The 24,044-nt window shown below is 42.1% G+C and overlaps 1 protein-coding gene across 5 annotated transcripts in view; it reads right to left on the bottom strand.

The window, feature by feature from the left end:
- MTUS2 (microtubule associated scaffold protein 2) overlaps positions 1-24,044 on the bottom strand; it is a 603,680-nt gene that overhangs the window by 52,952 nt on the left and 526,684 nt on the right. For 4 of the 5 annotated variants that reach the window (XM_079775057.1, XM_079775060.1, XM_079775058.1 and 1 more), the window contains exon 9: positions 5,817-5,883. In XM_079775057.1, coding sequence (XP_079631183.1) covers positions 5,817-5,883 — 67 coding nt within the window. Of the gene's footprint in view, positions 1-5,816; positions 5,884-19,141; positions 19,252-24,044 lie in introns of all 5 variants that reach the window. The other variant, XM_079775061.1, reaches the window with a different exon arrangement.

The following is a 24,044-nucleotide window of genomic DNA, read 5'->3' as shown; positions in this document are numbered from 1 at the left end:
TCAGCTTTTTAAAGCTATGAGAGGAAGGAAGATGGAAGAATCTAATTTGAGGTAAGGGAATTGGCACCATATTAAGCCCTCTCTAGTCTGCCTAATACTCTGCTAGATCCTTTACTCTCATCGATGAGTGTGACAGGATTATTTTCCCCAACTTACTAACAGGCAATTCTGGCCCCAGAGCACAGGCTGCTAGTGGTCCCCCATTTTCATTCTCCCCTTCTTCCACAGTAATAATATCATACCTGGGCAAGGTATTAGAGCACATTCACCAATCTCTTTTTGAATGAAAGTTGCCTTGTGACTTAGTTCTGGCCAATGAGATCTAAGCTGAAGGGTAGTTCCTGGAAACTTTCCCCCAAAGAGAGACTCTCTGTTTCTTTATTCATTCGTTCCTCCACCCTACTGCCTGCAATACCGATACGATGACTGTAGCACCACTGCTATACCGGACCACGAGGACAAGGGCCACAGTCTTGGGCAGTAGAACAGTGAGCCGTAAGCATCCTGGGCCCCTGTGCACTCTGTGGAGCAGAACCATACCTGCCCCTGGGTATTCCTCCTGACTTCTATATAAGAGAGAAATAAAAATCTACCTTGATTAAGCTTCCATTCTTTGGGAAGTTTGTTTTTTGTCCCTGAACCTAACCCTAATGAATTAGTCTGGGACCAATGAACATCATAAGTGTTATATAATCACAATCTACTCCATGTTTGGACAGATCCATACCAGCATCTGTTATGGTTTTATGACAAAGTCATACAGAATTGGAAGAAAAGGCTATTTTATTTTATCTGATTTTTTCAGTTTACTAAACTAAAAATTACAAAAATAATTTGGTGGTGGGGCTGAGATGCCATGGAAAACTTACATACTGTGTGTAGAAGATTTAGACTTGGGTTAAGATTGGATTCTATCCCATTCCAGTTGTATGCTCTTAGGGAAGTTACTTAATCTGTCTGGGCCTCAATTTTCTATAAAATAAAGATACCAACACCTACTTCATTGAGTTGTTAGAATGAATAAATAAAATATATGTGATAGAGCTTGGTAAGTACTAAGCACTATGTAAATACCAGGGGTTATAATTATAAAATTACAAGAAAAGTTATATGTATAACCCAGAAAGGTAAAGTCATCGCACATACAAACTCACAGTGGTGTTTGTATGTATGTGTGGGTTGCTAGTTACAAATGAGAATACACTGAAAAATCCATTCTAGTTAGTAACTTAGAAACATAAAAAACAACAATTTGTGGCATATTGTCACAAACATAGATTCCTATCATATCATCACATCAAAGCTGTCAGAATCCTTTAATATCTCTTATTTTATATTATAAAACATCCCATTTTTTGCTTTATTTCAATAGGTTGACTCTAGTCCAGTGATGGGCAACCTTTTGAGCTTGGTGTGTCAAACTTCGCCAAAAAACTGAGCATAACTCGGGTAGTGTGTCACTTTGAGGAAAAAACATTATTTCGCAAATGTTTCATCCTCAGGAGCAGCAAATGTTTCATCCTCGGCATGCGGCCGCCTTAGCGGCCGCGTGTCATCAGAAATGGCTACGCGTGTCAGTGCTGACACGCGTGTCATAGGTTCACCATCACTGCTCTAGTAAAAATGTAGATTTAACCATTTAAGGTACAATACCCAAGAAACTCTGCCAGAATGATTGCTTTGTTCAAAATTGCTTTCTGTTTTAAAACTATTCATACTAAGTGTTATTAGTGTTAAATAGGGATAAGAAAGAAAAGTCCATCTTCAGTCTGAAGCTGGCAAAAAGATAAAAACCCAATGGACCTGGCTTGGGTGGGAATAGCCAGAGTACAGGTTATAACAAGTTCTAGAGAGGAAGGGGGCTAAGAGAGGGTGATGGAAGCCATGTGTGGAAGCAGACGACAGCCTGGGGGACTGGGGCCAGTGGAAGGTAAATAAGACCAGGAGGGCAGCTGAAGGGACTGAGAACTTCAAAGATGAGAGGCACTTTCACACCAAATTCAGGCAGTCGCAGCTGTGAGCAGCCCGGAGGAAGGAATAAGGCAGGAGGCGTGTAGAGGAATTAGTGCTGGTCCAACTCAAGTCTGCATGTATATCTCCACAGCACTTGTGTCTGGTTGGGAGAACATCAGGGCCAACCAGGAGTGTCAGCCAGAGGCTCCACCTGAACTACCTATGCACTGCATGTTTCTCTGTCTGGTGGAACCCATCTAATATATATTTTTAAGGCTCAGATTTTCTAATAGGGCAGTTTTGTTGGAGAGAAGATCATAAACATCCACCTGATGGCAGTTAACAACGTGAAGCCTAAGGTCTCGAAAGGAAACATGCTTCTAGAAAGAACATCTTATAAATCTATTTCAGCATTTACACCTATAAGAGCAACCCTTCACTTATTCAATATTTGACTTCCAAATCTAGAGAATGACTATGCAAAAATCAAGGCTCAGATTTTAAAAATTACATTTTTGGGGAAATTCTAAAATATGATTAAAAAAAAAATCAAATGTTAAACCTCTTACTAGCATTTCTGCTCCTCCTTCCCTGGATGTGGTGCTGGATTCTGGCTTCCTTTCACCCCTCAACCACTTAGCATGGGGAAGGCTTTTCCAAGGATGAAACCAGTGAAGGCCAACTCCAAAGACAGGGCAAGAGCCATCATCCCTGGAGGGTGACTTGAGGATAAAGCTTTCAGGAGGATAACCAGAGATCCCTTTCTCCACAGAGGATACAGCGTAACACCACTGACAACAATTTTCAGCCACTCCACAAGGGACTCTACTCTTGGACCACAAAAATATCATCCCAAAGTACACGCTGGTACATATTTGGATATTATCTGTCTCTTGTCAGGTGTGTGTGTGTGTGTGTGTGTGTGTGTGTGTGTGTGTGTGTGTGTATGTGTGTGTGAGAGAGAGAGAGAGAGAGAGAGAGAGAGAGAGCTAAAGATTTAATTTCCTCTTTATATGGCAACCCTAGATTCAATGAGATTAAATACACCATAATCTTTTACTTGTATTGACAGAATAAATATAAAAAAGGACACTTCACATACAGATGAGTTTAGAACAAACATCCTATCAAAATGATTGGTCCACACTTTTGAGACTATATTGCGGGAAAATAATACAAGAGGAAAAAAATAATTTGCAAATAGTACATTAGTTCTTGCATAATAGCAAAAAGTGATAAAACCCCAAATACTCAAAGGGGAAGCATAGCTGTGGGGGCTCTGACCAGAGTATGTCAGAGGTTAAAGTCCCACTCGCCATACGCATGTGTGTAGGCAATGACAAAGCAGTATTACTATGTTAAAGGCCCCTTTGCCCTATGCATGTGTGAGGGAAATGACTCAGCAGTAGCACTATATGTACTGCCCCAGCACACCCTTATATAACCTGCTTATGTTAATATAGTACAGACGTCACTAATTGGCACGAGGCCTCTTTTGTTTGAGTGAGTATATAAGGTGCCCCTGACCAGCCAGTTGTTGGCTGCTTTGTTCATAATAAAGCATGTCCCACCTACCTATGGCCACCCATGTATTCTTCTAATTTCCAGTGTCCAAAGAGGTCAAGTCCCTGGCTGAGGAACTTGGACCCGACAGTAGCTTATTCTAGTTTACAAGTATGATAGAATGTTTTCTAACTATTAAATGTCAAGCACAAAAAAGTTTTTTTCATACCATGAAAAGATAAATGAAGAAACACATAGTTTTTCTTTCTGTAGGTGTGCAAAACGAGTAATGCCTAAAAATGATCATGGCACCCATTGGTCCAGGGCACATTTACTGTGGTAGCAGGTTTCAGCATGTGCTCAATAATTGTACTCCTCTCCTTCCTACATGCATCTACCCAAATTTTAGTCGTCCTACAAGGCCCATCTCAGATAGCTGATCCTCCACAGCCTTTGGTTGTAAGCTTGAGGACATGAGTTGAGTCTTAGTCACACTAATGGTACATAGCACTGGGCCACAGCTGGCCCACGTGGCGCCTTTGTGCACATAGAAAAAAGCACTCCTACATGTGGGTGGCGGCAGCCCCATGCCAGCTGGGGCACAATGGGCCGCAGTGGGGCTGCCTTTCAGCCCCCTTTCAGAGGAATGCCCTATTGCAGGCTACAGCCTACTTTTTGCAGCTTCCTCCCCTCTTCCAAGTCTGAATTTACAACCTTTAGAAATTCTTCATTTCTATTTAGAGATAGGCTTGCCCGTCTCTCTTTGTCTACCATCATCTGTAAGTCAGGTTTGTAAGCTTAATACTGTTTTCCTCTCGAGGGAATATCTTGCAGGTCAAGACACTAGAATTTATGAACTTCAGTTAACGTTGAGCCCATATTCCCCTGGCTTTCTACCCTCACACATGGAGTGGCTCAGGCACTTGCTGCCTAAGTGTCTGCTGGGGCTGGATGCTGGGCTGAGTGGCCCAGGCCACAGGCTGCCAAGGCTATCCACCCTCCCCCTATCCATGGCTTTTTAAAAAAATATATATTTTATTGATTTTTTACAGAGAGGAAGAGAGAGGGATAGAGAGTTAGAAACATCGATGAGAGAGAAACATCAATCAGCTGCCTCTTGCACACCCCCTACTGGGGATGTGCCCGCAACCAAGGTACATGCCCTTGACCGGAATCGAACCTGGGACCCTTGAGTCCACAGGCTGACGCTCTATCCACTGAGCCAAACCGGTTTCGGCGGCTTTTTCATTTGGCAGGCGACTTCTGCTTCTATTCTTAGCACTAATACAGAAATGAAATAAGACAAATACAAGAAACTCAATGTAATCTTTGTGTGGTTCTTGCTGCATTCAGAAGCTTCTGGAAAAGACTGAGGGAAGCTGCATTGGATTTGGCCCACCACACCCAGCTGGGTCAGGGTGCACAACCCCAGATCCAAAGCTTAGCCACAGGGGTGCAGACATCTCTCTGGGGAGGGATTCACCCTAGAGTGAAAGATATCCCCCTCTGTTTTTGGGTGGAAGGTACCACTGACCCAATAGCTATGAGTCCCCTTTACAGGCTGGAGGGAAAGGTGCTGGATGGCTGGGCCTGCTCTGTCCCTCTCCTCCTGGAGGGGACCACCCTGCATGTGTGGGCTGTCCCAGGACTGCACTGGGTGGAGGACAGATGCTCCCTGGAAAGAGAAGCATAGGGGAATAGACTATATTTATATCACTTTTGCTGACTGCTTCTTGGGGGAAAAAATAGCAGGTTCTCAAGAGAGAAATGGGATCGAGAAAGGGAAGATGGCAAATACTTGGTCTGATCTTTGGCTTCAAGTGAAAGCCCCAGGGTCTGGGGACCATCTTGTCAGTTGTGAGGTCTCTCATGGTTCAGACTGAACAACACCGTCCTATCAGCAGACCAGGAGTTTCAACATGAACCTCAGCATTTAACCCACCCAAATTTGTGTTGTTGACCAAGTGCTCTATCAGAGAGTATTTTGTGGCAGGGCAGGCAGCCACGGAACACTCGCATCTTTCAGAGCCTCATGTAGCCCACCACAGCTGGGCTGCTGCTCTGGCGCTCTGCCTGCCCAGGGGGGCCTACACGGAGGGTTGCTTGTCACAGCACCAGCAGATGGACGGATGGGCTGCCATCTGCAAGGAGCAGAGTCCAGGCCTGATTGGCTCCACTGTGAACTGTTACGAAGCTGTCCCTGCAAGGCTGCAACAGCCCACCGTCGTGCTGGTAAGACACTTCATTTGTCTAGGCAGCTTTGCTCGGCTTATTACACGAGGCATGATTGCTTTTGTTACACATTCACAGGTATCAGGAAAAGACATCTGCCCGCTCCTCATTTTCAGTGCCCCACTTACCAACTTCATCCCTGATGTTTGCAAGTTGGATTGACAGCTCTGTTTCTTTCACGAGGGCACTTTCACTCTGAAAAGACAAAAAGGACACTGAGAGTCCCCTAGTTTTATGCTAGATAAGCACATGTTTAATTAATGAATCATATTAAGCAAATATTTATAAGCCTAAACCTTAAGGAGAAAATTTTCTCATTATGTAAGCATATAAAAATATACAAAGCCAAGTCTTATTCATTTGGATCACAAAGTGCAAAGCTTGCAATATAATATTAATAATATCCGTGGTTGTGCTTTTCTCCATATTGCTCTTGTATAGACCACCCTTCAATACTTTTTGCATCTCTATGTCTTTCACATTAATCTGCTGTTATATATTATTATACATTGTTAATTATCACTCTTATGAGATTTTTGACTATGAAAATGTGCACGTCGTATTTCTCTGAGGGGCAAATGCTTATTTTACTAACTGCCTTCTTAAACTTGCCCTTTCATCCAAAGATGCACGGTCAGCTCCCTAATGAATAATGAGCACAACATATAACATAAAACATTTCTCTTGGTAATTAGACCAACAATAAAACATAAAGCTACAGAGTTGTTGTTGTTTGTGTGTGTGTGTGTGTGTGTGTGTGTGTGTGTGTGTGTGTGTGTGTGTTGAATTCTGTATCAATAGAAGGAATAAGAAGAAATCTCTCACGTGAAGTATCATTTAGTATAAAGTACATAATTTCTAACTAAATAACTGCTAAGCTGGTTGCAAATCAATACATTCTATGACACAAAAGAGAAGTAGTTGAAGCAATGCTGAACATATAATCTTCATTATTGAGTCACCATAAACATTCACCTTTCTTATGATTTTACTACTACTACAATAACTAAAAAAGATGTGCCATATAAATTCTCTTCAAGTGAGAGATGCCAAAATATAAAGTCTCTGTCATTCTGTAAAATGTACTCCACTCCCAAAGCAAACATTTCTAAAGAGGAGATATTGGCTAAAATGTGTACCAAATATCTAGCATCAATATCACTGGGGCCTTGTGAATGCTCTTTCTTTATTAACGCCCTTTGACTCTAGTTTTAGCACCTCCGAAGAGCCTGTGTCAGATGTGAACAGACAGTTTTCATAATCTTGTTTCTGTGTCTGCTGCGTTTAGACCTTGGTAACACCTGTGTCACTTCGGATTATGGGAAAGGTTTCAGTTTATCCAAAAGGCATTTGCTAGGCAAAGTCATAATTTCATAATGTTAAAATAAAACCCTATTTGCAGAATAAACTGAGAGCTATTTTGGGCCCCCAGATATCAACAATTAGCTCATGGTTCTAATTAGCTCATGGTTCTCTTAGGAACAATGTAGCAATGATATGTCCTTTGAGAGACAATGGACCCCATCTCATTCATGAAGCTCTTGCCTCCCAACCCAGCCCAGAGCATCCTTGCCTCCCTGAATTTGAAGGCTAGAAATGCCACCTGCGGCTGTGTATTTTCCTAATCACTAAGCCTTGCTGCCTCTATTCCAAGACCATGGTATAGAGTTGTCATGATGGTTTATAAATTAATATACGTGAAGTAGTTAGAATGATGCCTGGCACTTAGCAAGCTCTCTACAGGGGTTATTTGTTATTATAACTACTCTGTTTTCCTTTTACCTTATTAGTAACTAGATAGCATCCTATAGATAATAGGCGCTTTTCATATTAACAATCAAAATGTGTTTAACATTTTTATGCCAATCTCATACTGTTTTTTTTTTTTTACAGCACTTTCCTGGCTGCGCCTTGATTCTACTCCAAGTTCAAAGACAGACAGAACAGAACAGGGAATGTATTTTAATCAGACTGATCACAGTGATTATATGCTTGTTCTATACAATATGGCCAGCTGACGTTCAACTTATTGCTACTAGTTGAGAAAATGTGGTATTTTTACATTTATCTCAACTTATTACTACTAGTTGAGAATAATGTGGTATTCTGGAGAGGGTAAATTCCAGTATCTACAATAATCGTAATCTAATGGAAAAAAACACAAACAAACCAACTTGTTTCTACTATCCAGAATTATTTTGGACATGAATATTCTTATTTCCTAAGCAGAGCCAGAGGATCAAAATAATGTACTTTTCAGACCAGAAATAGCATCACTCAAATATTCACTCTCAGAGTGCAGAGAGGTGTGGGCACCGAGAGGCAGTCAGGCAGTGAACAACCAGAACTTAACAAACAGCAAATGAACTTGTATTTCTAACCCAAAGCCCATAGTTCCCTCTGCTCCAGGTGGTAACCCTTGGAAAAGAAGCCCCGAAGGGAATGTGAACATGCCTGGGGGATCTCCCTGTCACACCAAACCCCTGGACACTTTTCGGCCACAGGGGAATCAGAGGTTAGGAAGGGGAGGCCTGAAGGTCCAGCTGGGAGGAGGACGGGCCTCAGCTGGGGATAGTGCTGACTGCCATGGAGATGGTCCACAAGGACTCTGGACTTGATCGCTTTGGTGAAAAGCTAACTCTGATATCCGTGGCCAGGCCTGTCTCTCTATCTTTGTTGTAGGAGAAACACAAGTGAGAAGGAAAGAATGGGAGGGGTTGGGAAGAGAGAAAAGAAGGAAGGGGAAATAAGCAGGAGACAGGTGAGATTGGAGACCCTGCAGCTGCTCAGGGAAGCAGAGGCGGTTGAGAGAGACTGAGAATGAGAATGATCCCATCCACTCTCGTTCCCACCCTTTTACAAGTGCAGGCAATAAAACCAACTAGTTTGAAACTACAGTCATCAAATGGCTTACCAAGGAAGGGTGAGCTGCCTAAAATAAGCAACAAACACGATGGCTCAAATGTTAATATTAACATGAACCTCCCCAAACACTTTCTAAACGCCAGGCCCTGCGCCAGGTAAGCCCTATACCTCGTGACGCCTCCAAATTCAGCCAACAGGTCCTGGGTTTTTATTTGCCTTTATGGAGGACATAACTGGGGCTGTATGGTCACGTAACCAGTCAAGAAGTGGCAAGTACAGGAAAAAAAAAAAAGTGGCAAATACAGGAGCTTTAACCCAGAATTTACACTCTTCATCAAACACTAACACACCGAGATTCTCCCCTTCTATCCATGCTTATCTAGACATAACATCAAGGTTCAAACTGCATTGCTCCTCAGATGGGCTCCTAACACTTCTTACCATGAAGATTTCCGTCTGATGGGAGAGAGGCAGTGTCAGCTTTGACCACTGTTTCAATGAAAAATTCCCCAGCTGTATTCACACCCCACCCACCACCTGAACGACTTGTATTTGTCCTTGGTGTTGATCTGTCTGTTGTGTGTCAGGACCTTTGCAGTGTAGCCTGAAAGGGGCTGTAACTTCTGAGTGGGTAGCTATTCAGCTTTCCCCAGCCCTCTCTGATGGCCTCTGGGTGACTATATTGCTGCTTGGACCCTGGTGTGGCCGCGCTCTGCTGCCGATGGCCAGCCTGTGTAGTTTGGCGACAGGCCTTCCCTAAGTGCTTGTTCTTGAAATGCCCACTTTTCTAATTTCTGAATTCTCTGCATCAATGACGTTAGCTTTTGTTTTCTGCTGGCCAAACCAGAATGACGGGCGCCGCTCTGCCATGCAATGACCAAGGTTATGACTGCAGGAACACTGTCCTGGGCAAGCAGTGAGCTTAAAGGGGCCTTCACTCTCTACTCCTTGCCTCAAAAAGTTGTTCTCCATCCATCGTGGTAAACAGATCGCAACAGCTGCCTTGCTAGGCCCTCAGGTTCTGCTCGACACCCAGGAGTGAGGCTGCCCCAAAGGGCCCCTTGGAAAGGATCTCATGCCACCATGCCCCTTCGGTGCCCCAGCTAAGCCAGGTCCGGGGTGGTGACATGGGGGATGACTGGAATACGAGCCAGGCCTCCTTTTCGGCCCAGTGTTACCCTGCGTGGGGGATGAGCGGAAAATTCCTACCTGCTGCCAAGCACATGCACTCCTGCTTTCACTCCAAAGGGCTAAAAATAGAACTCAGGATTAACCATCCAAACCATCCTAGTGATACAGTCCAGAAATCGCCAAGTCTAAGAAGGCCACCCTCTAATGCTACTGTTTACCGTGTGACAGGCTTAACTGAAACGGACCCTGGAGAGCATTCATCTAAGCCCATACCAGCAGCTGTGTCTTATCAGCTACCTCTGATATTTGGTCACGACCTCTGCTTTGCACTCTGAGTTCTTTATTCTCTCCAGTGTGGCACATTGCAGCCACAGAGGGATCCAAATGAGCTGACCCATGAGCCCTCCAGTCTCCCCTCCATGAGCCCTCAGAAGACCCCTGAGAGTCTGCTAGAGTGTAGCCTACAGTTCTCAGATATCACTCCTATGGGCTGCTCACAATCGCTGGGTGTTACAGAAGCCTGGCAAAACATAGGACCTGCTATTCATTCCATTAACTTCAAGCAACTGGACGTGTGGCCAAGCCCAGGCAAACCTGCCACACTCTCTTATTTTAACATGTGAACTTGGTGGTAACAGGATGTGAACAAATCTCTCCTTGTTAACATCATCCATGTGATTCCTAGTGGGCATCAGCAGCTAAGCCCCTCCTTGAATTAGAAATCAACAGAACAGACCCTAGCCACTTTGGCTCAGTGGATAGAGCATTGGCCTGCAGACTAAACGGTCCCAGGTTTGATTCTGGTCAAGGGCACGAACCACAATCAAACCCAGTTGCAGGCTCCCCGCTCTGGTCCGGGGCATGTGGGAAGCAACCAATTGATGTGTCTCTCTCACATCAGTGTTTCTCTCTGTCTCTTCCTTCCCTTTCTGCTCTCTCTAAAAATCAATGGAAAAATATCCTTGGGTGAAGATTGTAAATAACAATAATAATAATCAGAACAGCCTATTTATTATTAAAACTGAACGTTGGGTGAATCTGAGGTGCTTTCACCCCAACCAAACCAGAAATAGGAAATTTATACAAAAGAACACATTTTATTGAGTGCCCACTAAGTGCCAGGCAGACATGCCAGGCAGCATATTTCTGCCTTCAAGGAGCCTTTGAGTCTCCCAGAGTCAGTGAAGGAGTGAGCAATTACAAAACAGCATGATACAACTCGATGGGGCAGGGCTGGCGGGAAGATGTTCTGAGACCAGAGGATGAACAAGCAGGTGGATCTGAAAGGCGCACCCCAGGCAAAGGCCAGGGGAACTGGTGACAAAACAGCACCTGGGGCTATTTCTGGGAACCTGTCACCCACATCAGAGGGGCCCTTCTCTTTTCCTCACCGAGGTTCTGCCTCTGGTCTGATTCTCCCTGCAAGAGTTCGTGGTTGGCTACAGGGTTACTGATGACAATTTCACAAAATTCACTTTCGTTCTGTTTTTATTAGCTCCTTCTTCCCCACCTGATATTTTTTTTATAGGTGGGCATATATATGTAAAATTTAAACATATACATGTAAGCCAAACGACTCCCAACTAATTTTTCCTATCTTTTTAGCCAGCCCCCAAATCAATGAAGATCAGGAAAATTCAGCCACCTGAGCTGAGCCCCTTTTTCCAGGCTAAACAAAGATCCAGACAGGAAGCTGAAGAAGAAATCTACAGAATTCTGGTCTTTGAGGAAACATCCTGATCCTTTTTGTTGTGAATTTTTGAAATTCAAAGGGACATACTCATGAAATTACAAAGAGGTTAAGAAATGTTTCATTCTTCCCAGAAACACTATTGCTTTTCCCCCCGGGTTCCAGGAGTTCAGGTTATGGTTTAATTCTATGAGTTAGAACTGGGTCACGTAGGGAAACATTTTCTTTTGTATTTCAAGACCAAGCAGCCACAAGAGGACACAGCAGATCTTCTAAGTCTTCAGCGCTGTTTTCACGCCACATTTTCAGTATCAGTATCATGGAGATGGGCAAGTTTCATAACATAGCTCTTTGGAAATTCCTTTGGGAGGTGCATGACCTTTCGTCTTTCATTTTGGTTATTATGGCTTTAAGGCAGCACTGATGCCATGCTTTGACTTAATCAAGGAGTATTATTATGTTATTACTTTCACATACAATTAACACAGGCCACTGTGTTTTTGTATCTGCCTCTCTATGTGGAAATGAAATTCAATATAGACTGGTCAAAGGGACTGTTTTATCCATATTAATATTCTCAAATACATGTCAATGTCTCCTTGTGTGAAAAATGAGCAAAACGTACCTTGTTTTAAAAATCAGAATGACTAACTTTAAAGGTGCTTCGCTACAGCCTTTGCCCTTGTGCATGGTGGGGAGTGCCAGTGGTGACAAAATGACCAGCTTGCCCAAGAGGCTGCCGTTAATCAGGGGGTGTCATGCCACACCTGGATTGCTAATGATCAATTAGAGATGACAGAAACTTACTGGGTCCCAAGGACCCACTTGTAATTTCTGAGTGCAAAAAAGTAATGCTGGGAAATTTTGGATCTCAGAGTGAGCAAAAGAAAAGAAACTTAGCCAGGACCATGATTTTTAATCCATTTATGTACCACTTAAGAAGTTACTTGACCTTTCTGGATTCTATCTTTCTCTAGTCACTTTCCCAAATTCACTATTGTCAGACCACCCACACATACCTGAGAGGGACAGGAGGCACCTTCTCCCAACTCCCACCGCTACCAAGAATTGAGAGAAAAGGTATATAAGATTAGCTTCTGACATTATAGGCAACCCAGAAAAGATTAGGGTAGAGATATGCCAATTAACCCCAAAGAAACAAAGCAGTAACTAAACCAGCCAGGTGAGTTGTGGTGAAAAAAGCAAAACAAAGGGAGCTTAGAAAAAGCAGTCACCAAGGTAATAACAATCACACGGCCTCTCAATTGCATTGATTTCAGACTTGAGGGGGTGTTGGAACACAGACACACCTGGCTCTGAGGCCACCGAACGCCTAGACAATGTGGCTCAGATTCCATTCCTATATCAAAGCTTCTTATGAAGCTAGACATTGACTTTAAAAGAAATAACATGTTTCTCAGGCAGATGAGCATTCATTTGCTTGTTTTTCACTGTTAAAAAACATAGTGGCATTCTGGTTTATACATCTAGGTTATTTCTCTTAATAACTCAATGTCCATAAGAACAAGCAGCTCTGAGAGAAACCAAGATGGCAGCATAGGTGAACACCTAAACTGCTGCCTCACACAACAATTTCAAAACTACAACTAAAAGACAGAACGGACATCATCCAGAACCACAGGAAAGCTGGCTGAGTGGAAATTCTACAACTAGAAGGAAAGAGAGGGGCACACGGAGACTCAGAGGAGCTGCAAAAGGCTGAGGTACGGAGACACGCACGCGAAGAGGACGGGCGGCTGAGTGCCTGGCTGGCTTTCTCTAGCGGGAGGGAGACGGAAGCTCCTGACTGCGCTGAACTCCAGTTCTGGGCGAGAATCTGGGAATCCAGATTCATTGGGGGAGAAACTGGACTGTCTGGCGGCGGCCGCAACTTGAGGGCGGCTTTCTCTCAGAGGTGCTTGCAGCGATTACCGAGAGACACTGAGACTCAGGGGCCTCATAGGGCAGGGCTGATGGGAAGTCAAAGCTGTCTGCTCAGCCCTGAGACTCTGCCCCATCCAGGCTGAGCACAGAGGCTTTTGCAAGTCTTGTCTCATAAGGCTGTCTCCAGCACAGAAGTTCTCCCAGCATAGACACAGCTGATCCTCACAGCCAATTGGCCTGGAGGTCAATTCCTCCCAGTGATACCAACAACAATCAAGACTTAACTACAACAAGCTGTACACATAGTCCACAAAGGGATGCACCAAGAGTGTCCACCCCAGGTAACTGAGGAGGCTGAGCCACTGGGCCATAGAGGACACCTAGCACACAAAGCTACTCTAACAACTCAGGGAAGCAGCGAAAATGCGAAGACAAAGAAACAGATCACAAACGAAAGAAATGGAGGAAAGCAAACGACTGGATATAGAGTTCAAAACCATGGTTATAAGGTTTTTCAAGAATTTCCTAGAAAAGGCCAATAAATTTAGCAAGACCCTCGAGGTTATGAAAAAGGACCAACTAGAAATTAAACATACACTGACTGAAATAAAAAATATTATACAGAGACCTAACAGCAGACTAGAGGAACGCAAGAATCAAGTCAAAGATTTGAAATACAAAGAAGCAAAAAACACCCAACCAGAAAAGCAAAAAGCAAAAAGAATCCAAAAATTTGAAGATAGTGTAAGGAGCCTCTGGGACAACTTCAAGCGTACCAACATCAGAATTATGGGGGTGCCAGAAGAAGAGAGAGAGAGCAAGATACTGAAAACCTATTTGAAGAAATAATGACTGAAAACTTCCCCCACCTGGTGAAAGAAATAGACTTACAAGTCCAGGAAGTGCAGAGAACCCCAAACAAAAGAAATCCAAAGAGGACCACACCAAGATACATCATAATTAAAATGCCAAGAGCAAAAGACAAAGAGAGAATATTAAAAGCAGCAAGAGAAGAACAGTTAATTACCTAAAAAGGAGCACCCATATGATTTTCAGCTGATTTCTCAACAGAAACTAAGCAGGCCAGATAGGAGTGGCAAGAAATATTCAAAGTGATGAATAGCAAGAACCTACAACCAAGATTACTCTACCTAGCAAAGCTATCATTCAGAATTGAAGGTCAGATAAAGAGCTTCACAGATAAGAAAAAGCTAAATGAGTTCATCACCGCCAAACCAGTATTATATGAAATGCTGAAAGGTACTCTTTAAGAAGAGGAAGAAGAAGAAAAAGGTAAAGATAAAAATTATGAACAACAAATACATATCTATCAACAAGTGAATCTAAAAATCAAGTGAATTAAAAATCTGATGAACAGAATAAACTGGTGAATATAATAGAATCAGGGGCATAGAAAGGGAGTAGACTGACAATTCTCAGGGGGAAAGGGGTGTGGGGTGTGCGGGAAGAGACTGGGCAAAAATTGTACACCTATGGATGAGGACAGTGGGGGAGGTAAGGGCAGAGGGTGGGATGGGAACTGGGTGGAGGGGAGCTATGGGGGAAAAAAAGAGGAACAATTGTAATAATCTGAACAATAAAGATTTATTAAATTAAAAAAAAAAAGAATAAGCAGCTCTGGCAGATAAGAGTGAGGAGGTCTTAACCCACAGACCTGCTGGCTTGATCCAGAGGCAGGCTGAGTCTGCAGCTTAATGGACTCTTTGTGATCCATGTGGGTGTCCCAAAGTTCTTCCTGGATGATATATTTCCTTTAAAAATACCTGTAGAACACGTCTTTCTACAAATTGCTGCTCTGCTCTGTGGTTAAAGAAGGGCCCTATAATACATCTGTCCAAAAGTAACCTCACAGGGTGAGCTGATCATAAATTTCTAACTGAGCACGTCATGGTGGGTAGTCACGCCCCAGGCCTATAAAAAGGTTTATCTGTGCCTTAAGTAAGCCTTGTTCATCGCTCTTGGGCATCTATATTAACACACTAGAGGCCTGGTGCACGGATTTGTGCACCGGTGATGTCCCTTGGCCTAGCCTGAAGGGATCGGGCCAAAACTAGCTCTCTGACATCCCCAGAGGGGTCCCAGATTACTAGAGGGTGCAGGCCAGGCAGAGGGACCTCACTGGTGCATAATCGGGACTGAGGAGGGACGCGGGAGGTTGGCCAGCCTGGGAGGGACCATGGAAGAGCTCCAGGGCATGTCTGGCCCGTCTCATCCAGTCTGGATCGGCCAGATCCCAGCAGCAAGCTAACCTACTGGTCGGAGCGTCTGCCCCCTGGTGGTCAGTGTGCATCATAGTGACTGGTCGAACGGTCGAACAAGCGGTCGGACACTTAGCACATTAGGCTTTTATTATATAGGATGGTCCAACTAACTGAGCCACTAGGCCAGGGCAAGTAATCCTCTTCTTTAGGCCTCTTGGAGGCAGAACCACCCTCCAGGGAGCATTTAATCTTGGGAACTATCCTATACCTTACTTTCTCCCACACTTATGTAATTTTCCACACATTTCCTCCTTAATTCCAAATGCATAAGTAAAACTGCAAAACTGTCATTCTCTGGAGAATTTGAAATCTTTTTTCTGGTAGTGTCTTCAGTTTGGTTCAAATAAAATTATTAAAACTCTACAGGTTTGGATGTTTCTTAACAGCTCAAAATCCCAAGATGGACCCCACTACTTGTTAACTCAAGTTAAAAAACCTGGATCTGGCTTTCAGCCTGGAAAATATTTCCCCACGTTCCCTATGTGCTCAGATCCCACTGCATTTACTCGCAGCTTTCACACACTGGGCTAAAACACCGTTACTCAGGCGCTCCTTGGTTAGAAGTCCATTCCTTCTCAACAGTTCATGAAAACTCCTCCACATTTTTCCAAGTGAAATTCATGTTCTACTTTTTCCAAGAAACCTTGCCTACAATTCCAGCACTAACTTCTCTTTTGACTAGATTCCAGAAACACATAAGATCAGGACCACAGAACCTCACGTAATTATACTACACTATTGTACTAAAGTTTTAATTGCTCTATTGTTTTGTTGCCTGCCCACTTGTAATTTCTCTGGAAAAGGTAGTACAACCAAGTAAGTTACTGCTAAAGGTCATTGGGCAAAATGTGCCTTTTAAGGATTCTTTGAGAGTCCCCACAATAAGTAGGCACAGAGTAAACCAGCAATAAATAGTCAATGAATAGGTTTTTAAAAAGTTGAAAACATATAAGCACAGTTTTTAATAACCATTTGTTCATCTAACACATTTATATTTATTTTATACTCTAGGCAAGATTCTATAGTTTCTCCCAATAAATTAATGCTAAAGAAGCATTTTCAGATTTCTCTTTCTTGGCCGCATCTCTGAAACCAATTACTTAAAAGTATCTTTCATTGTCCCACCACTCTTTTTGGAGTCTCTTTCTTTAGCTGCACTAAGATCAAACTGTTAAAAAATTATTTTAGCCCGGCTGCTGTGGCTCAGTGGTTAAGCATTGACCTATGAACCATGAGATTACAGTTCGATTCCTAGTCAGGGTACCTGTGTGGGTTTCAGGCTTGAGCCTCAGTAGGGGGCCTGCAGGAGGCAGCTGATCAGATATTCTTATCACTGATGTTTCTATTTCTCTCTCCCTCTTTCTTCCTCTCTCTGAAATAAATAAAAACATATTTTAAAAAATTATTTTTATTTCTCAAACTTAAGATTTTAATTTTGTACCCATATAAAGTCTGAGGAATGTTTATTTTTTCTTTTCTAAGGGTTATTAAGCTGGGCTAAAGTAACCAGAAACAACTTTACCAACAATTTTATCAGGCCTCTTTCAATGGCAATGTGATGAAATAAAAGATTTTATTATGGGATTTAAAGGAGTATTGATTTCCAGATTTGGAGATTGTAATGGAATCCCATAATAATCCTAGCATACAGTGCCTGGCCCAATAGGTAACCATTGGGTGAACAGATGATTTGGGCATACAGCCTGTGAAGTTATCCTGAAAAGTGGGCGACTAACTAAAACAATAATTTTTAAAAATTTAACAAAAGAAAGCCCCCAATTCCTAAAGTGAGCACCCCACTCATGAATACATATCTACAAAATCTCCATGAAGAATACTATTGTAAAATATGGCAAAGAGAAGTCAAGGAAAGTTGATAGATGCAGTATAAGCTTTTAATTTTTCATCAGTAAAAAATAATTTGCACTAGGTTGAATGTTTCAGAGCTAGAATATTTGAAAGTTACTTAAATATCATACTGCTAAAGAGATGAAATAACTTCTTAATATTTTTATTAATTTAAAAGGGGAAGGCAGAGAGAGAGAGATGGAAACATCAGTGATGAGAGAGAATCATTGATCAGCTGCCTCCTTCACACCCCATATGGGGGACCGAGCCTGCAACACAGGCATGTGTCCTGACTGGGAACTGAACCGTGACGTCCAGGTTCAACCACTGAGCGACACTGGCCAGGTGAGATGAAATAACTTTTAATTATCTTCCCAAACTAAAAAGAACGACACAGGGTTAATTATTTTCAAGAACTTAATTTGAAACAAACAAAAAAAAGGTGGTTTCACTTTAAAATATATTTTTCTCCATAAAATTATAGTTCTATTTTTAAAAAATTTGTATCAGGTTTAGTAATAAGAACATAATATTGTACATGTAGCAAATCTGTCCCTTGTTATAAAGCTTTCTTCAATGCCTTTTTGTGACCATTCCTTTTGAAAGAAGGACTTAATCACTTAATGTTGGATTTGCAAACCACTGAGTGCAAATGTCTTATATTTCTATTTTTTGTTAAAAGCATATAAATGTGTATATAAATATTTTAGTCCGTACTCATGGTAGCAAAAGCCAAACCCATTGAAACAGTTATTTCTATTGGAACAAAAGTACTAGGTGAGTTTTACAATAACAGTTTAATTTTCCTACGTGGTACATAACCCGACTTTAGGTCACAGTTATAAACAGACTGATAACTAAGACGTTCCCAAGTGACCCCTTGCAATGAGTTTTATATTAAGCCGTGTATTTCCTTCACCTGGTCACATACTATATCTCAAGCTCTCTCTATAGCTGATGATTCCCACCCCTTGTTAATTCCCATTTCATGCATCTTTGAGAAATCCCAATGAGCATGAGAATATATCACACAGACAAGATTTCTGGCTAACATATTTCCAGTAGTAAAATGAAAAGCTTATCCTAATCCATCTGCAAGCTCATAGGCAAATGTCAAAAGCAAAGAAAGGCGTTGTGTTGGAAATGTCACACAACTCTCACGTGTATTGTACTTCCGGTTTCCTGGCTCTGAATTGCCTGCCACTGAAGACTGGAACGCACCGCAGACTCTGGCGCTTAGTATTCACCTCTATGCTCTTCGCTCCAGGTGATGCAAAGAAGGCCAGAGAGAATACCTGTACTGGCGCTTTCTTCTCTGCACTTAGAATAGAAATCAAAGGATGGATGCTGTTTGTAAAAAAGAGTAGTAAACTTTCAAAGTTAGCAGTTGGCGGAGAAAGACATGTCTGGCTAACCTAAATCCCTCACCAAAATATCTTAGGTCTCACAGGTGCTTTAAAATGGACTGAGAATATCCCAAGGATTTCTTGGCACCTTGGGTTTCAAGATGTTGGAGCAGAGCCTGACTGTTTCAGGGAAATGCAACAGTTCCACGTGGGACTGCAGGATACAGAATTATGTAAGGCTCTGCAGAGCGGGCGAGACCAGCGCTCTGGAACCAGTCAGGGCAGCCTCCAGCTCACCCACAAAGCGCGCACACAGGTGAGGGGAGCTGGGCAGAAGGAGCGGTTCTGGCTTTCCCTCTGCCCTTTCAAAAGAGGAGAGGGAAGGAGAGAGAGGGAAGGCAAAGTACCGTCTTGTCCAGGCACTGAAGGCAGATATAAGGCTTGCAGCAGCAGTGGCCCATCCCGGCAGGTTGGCTGGCAGGGAGACCTCCTTCATTCAACGTGTCAGTGGCAATTCCTAAGGCGAGGGAAGGGCTCAAATGAAAGGGGCGCGCGGCTGGGAGCTGTCACAACTTCCCTGTGGTCCCCTTGGCCACCTTATTTCTCCTAATAACTTCAGGAATCCCGGAGCCAGAAGAACGGGGGGGAGGAGGGGCTCCAAGCGGCGGTGTGGGGATCCTGCTGCGGGGAGAGGCCGGGCGGGAGCCGGGAAGGGAGGGGGAGGGAGGAGGGAGAGTCCCTTTGCCTCGGGAATCCTCGGAATGATGCGAATCAATAGTCGCATAACAATAGAGCACCTACCAATCCCACCTCCCCGGAGAGGATGGCCAGCCCGCCCCTACCGGGAAGGGGTGGGGGCGGAGGCTGCCACTCCCATCCCTGCCCAAGTGCGGATGCGCCTCTGCACCACGCAGACTCGCCTGGAGAGGACTCAGGGAACACAAAAGCCAGTAAGCGCTGAGGATCATGGACAGGGATGCCCGGGCTTGGCTCTGCTCAGAACATGGCTTTCGATTTTCCTGAGAAGTGAACATACTTATAAACATGATGTATCTGGCCTTTCCTTTCCTGTAAGTCCTCCTCCCAGGGTATTGGTTGCCTCTGGGGACCACCAATTGCTCATTTTCAAATTTATGTGCCATGAGCCGTTTTTTGCCTTACTTGATGAAATTTTTATATTAGAAATACTAGAGGCCAGGTGCATGAATTCGTGCATGGGTGGGGAGGGGAGGCGGGGGTGAGGGGCGGGGGCTGGCCTGGGAGAGGGGCCCCAGGCGTTGGCCCATGGCCCTGCCCCCCCCCTCCCCACTTTGAACTCCCAGTTGAGAGAACAATTGGCTTTTATGATATAGGATAATTGTGAAATTGCTTGCCTAGATAGACATTCACAAACCTTTTAAAAGTGGCTTAAGCAATTAAACTTGGGGTTGGGGGACAAACATTCCCCCTGGGCATATCAACAGAAAAGCCTTAGAGGACTTGACTTTTCTGGGCAATATGTAATCTTGAAAACAGTAAACAATAAAAAAGGGTTTTGGTTTTTTTTCCTAAAGAAACATGGCATTTAAAACATATATTTGTGTAATCCTGAAAGTAAAAGATGTGAATAATAATATTTACAAGATTAACTTTGTATTTCCTGATAGTTCAAAGGAGAAATCCTGAAATGCATCATCTGCAGAAACATACAATTGCATTTTTACCCATTAAATTTGCCAAAGACTCTTAAGTAGACAACAATGGTTAAATCTATCTAATTTTACTAACTTGAGATTTTCTAAGCAGATTTTAATTAAGTAGCACAGACTATTTAGATATGCTTATAGTGAGGGCAAGGATATTTGGTGATCAAATAAGAACAGACTAGAATGTTTGCCCTAACCTTGAAAGAATAAACTCAAATCTTTCTTTTAAACTAACAGGTAAATTAGCATAGTCCATTAGGAGGGCAGCATGCCTGTCCCTGTCAACATTTTAAATGTCCATACATTTTTAGCCATCATTTCCACTTCTACAATAATACACACAAAAATATGCAAGGGTTTATGTGTGAGGATATTCAATTTAGCATTGTTTATAACAGCTTAGAAATGGAAAATACTCTAGATACACAACACCTTCCCACTGTATGGAAAGGTGACACATTGTTGAGAGAGAAGATAAACTTATAAAACACAAAGCAAAATTATATTCATATATAAAGGGTGGCCCAAAACAATGTATACACACTCTGAATGATTATAAGGTCAGTGTTTATTAACATACAGTTCAATTTAAAAATGTAAATAATCTACAGAAATAAGTAATCAGCAGTCTGATCTCTGTATCTATGTTCAATTTTGTTTGTTTATGTATTTTGTTCTTTAGGTTCCACATATAAGTGAAATCATATGATATTTGTCGTTAACTTATTTCACTTAGCATAATACTCTCTAGGTCCATCCATATTGTCACAAATAATAAAATCTCATTCTTTCTTATTGCTGAATAGTATTCCATTGTATATATGTACCACAACTTCTTTATCTATCCACTTGTCTATTGATGGGTACTTGTGTTGCTTCCATAGTGTGGCTATTGTAAATAACACTGCTATGAACATAGGAGTGCATATATTCTTTGGAATTAGTGTTTTGAGTTTTTTTTTTCCAGATATATAACCAGAAGTAGAATCACTGGGTCATAAGACAGTTCCATTTTTAATTTTTTAAGGAACCTCCATACTGTTTTCCATAGTGGCTGCACCAACCTGCATTGCTACCATACTGTTAGTTTTCTTGGATCAGGACTCAAACTAGGTACACATATCACATTAAGTGTTAAATCTCTTAGGCCCTTTTATCAACAGCAGCCTTCCCTTTCTTCCCCCACCGCCTCCCCACCCAAGCCATTGACTTGCTCAGAAATTGAATGAGTTGGCTTGGAGAACGTCCTACACTCTGGATTTGCCTTTTTGCTTCCTGATAATGTCATTTCACTTTTTCTTACATCCCTAAAAGTGAAATCTAGCTCTTGAGGCTGGATGAGACTCAGGCTCTATTTATTTGGGCAACAATACCTGGGATGTAAGGCTGTGGGCATTATATCACATCCCAGCAGAAAACACAGGATGTCTGGACATTCCATTTGTACTGAAGCTATTGTGGATCAGAAGTGAGAATCTCATCTCCTCCATCATAAAGTTTCCCATCAACCTTTCATCTAATGACTTCATTTGCTAATGATTACTACCTGAATCAATTCTTTCATAGGAATTGCAACATGATGTTCTGATTCCATCATCCATTTGCATTTATTAACTGGAATTTTTATGTAAGAAAGAAATTTTTTGTTATTAACTAGGGTGATGTCAGTTCCCTGCAATACAGTTTTTACAGGAAAGACAGGATAAATGCTTATTCCTTTCCTTTTAAGTGCCAATTTTCTGAAAAGACTTGGTGTTGCAATGGGATCTGATGAGATTGTTTGCTTTCTCTCACTTTTTCAAAACATCATTATGAGCTCAGGTTTTTATGTTAATATACACAATGTGTTTTAATCAATTGCAGTTATTCCTTTTACTAGTAGATTCTCAGTTTATCTCATCTTTGGCCAGTGCGAGTGCCTTCTTATTGGTCCCTGTGTCCTTTTGACACAACTCATTAGTCCACCTTCCATGCTTTCTGACACAACATGATTCTAGGCTCATCTTGAATATTTCTTGCTAGAGATCTAGGAGCAGCCTTCCCCTCCAAGATCCTTGGTTTCTTGTAGTTGAAAATGGAAATTAGATACCACAATCTAGGGCTGTTTGCTGTCTTTTTTTTTTTTTTTTTTAATCCTCACCTGAGGATATTTTTTCCATTGATTTTTAGAGAGAGTGGAAGGGAGAGGGAGAGACAGAGAGACACCAATGTGAGAAAGTAACATCAATTGGTTGCCTCCTGCATGCCCCCGGCCAGTGCCGGGAGCCTGCAACTGAGGTTCGTGCTCTTGACCAGAATCAAACCCGGAAACCTTCAGTCCCCAGCCAATGTTCTATCCACTGAGCAAAACCAGCTAGGGCTGTTTGGTATCTTTTAAGGGCTACCTGGTAGGGATAAGAGGTTCCTTGAAGGAAGTGATTTTTCACATAGACAAAATATCCTTGAAAGAGGTCACAGAAAAACTCAGACGGGGCCTTAGGATAGAGTGAGAGAGTAATAGCTCCTGTTCAGGGGCCGTTAGAAGTGGAAAAATGCCCATTGAACTTCACTTTGAGGGAGATAAACTGGATTTTATAACATGGTAGCAAACCAAGGTTTAGGTAGGAAGGTGCCACCTAAGGAGCCCCAAAGTACTTAGATATCTGTAAAACAAACAAACAACCCTGAACTTCTTCATGACACACAGGATGGGGGTTTAGACTATTGTGATTTGGCATAAAATGAAGCTGTGACCTCCAGGCTGATGAAATCTGGAACATTCTTGTTTCTAATATTTTTAAAAATTTGAGATGGTTTTTATTCCTGGCATGTTTTATTACATTGGAAGAGGAATGAGCATTTAGAAGTAATATGAAGGTCTATTGGTATATCTCTTCAGAGAAAGCCTTATAAACAATGCATGTTTTGGAGCAATGACTAATAATGAACATTAATTGATCATTAACAGATGCCAGGCACCATGCTTAAGTCTTGCATGCAGTATCTCATGTAACTCTCACAAACAGTGTGAAATTAAGCCCTATTATCACCCCATTTTTTCACCTAGAAATTGCACATCTAGGATTTCGCTTTGAAGATACATCTCTAACAATGAACAGGCTGTTCATTATAACATTGTTTTTAGTTGAAAAATATTAAAAAACAACCTAAACATCCATAGAAGAGTCGTTCAATAAATTATGGTATATTTATGCAATGGAGTACTGAGCATTTTTTTAAAGAAAAAAGGAATAAAGAAAATTTATATGAACTTATTTGGAATGAGTTCCTGAGTATGTATACTGATAAGTGAAAAACAAGCAAACAAACAAGGTGCGAAAGAATATACTGTAGGGTAAGAAAAAAATATAAGGAAATAAACACTTTGTAAAAAGAAGGACAGACCAGCAATGAATCCCACATACAAAGGGTTAGTGGGAGTGAAGTAGAAAGAACGAGGGACAGGAAGGAATGTAATATAAGGGATGAGGAGAGATTGCCACTCCTCTGAGTTTACTATCTCGTGTATTCTTGTGTGTTAAAGCAATGCCAATGTATGACATATCATTACAATGAGAAATAATTAAAATCAACCCAAAATGGAATACAAACAATTAACCTTTTTTTAAAAACAAATGAATAATAA

Source organism: Cnephaeus nilssonii, assembly GCF_951640355.1.
Source record: "Cnephaeus nilssonii genome assembly, chromosome: 6".
Taxonomy (NCBI): Eukaryota; Metazoa; Chordata; class Mammalia; order Chiroptera; family Vespertilionidae; genus Cnephaeus; species Cnephaeus nilssonii.
The sequence above is the reverse complement of the archived record's forward strand: the minus strand, read 5'-3'. Positions and strand labels throughout refer to the sequence as shown.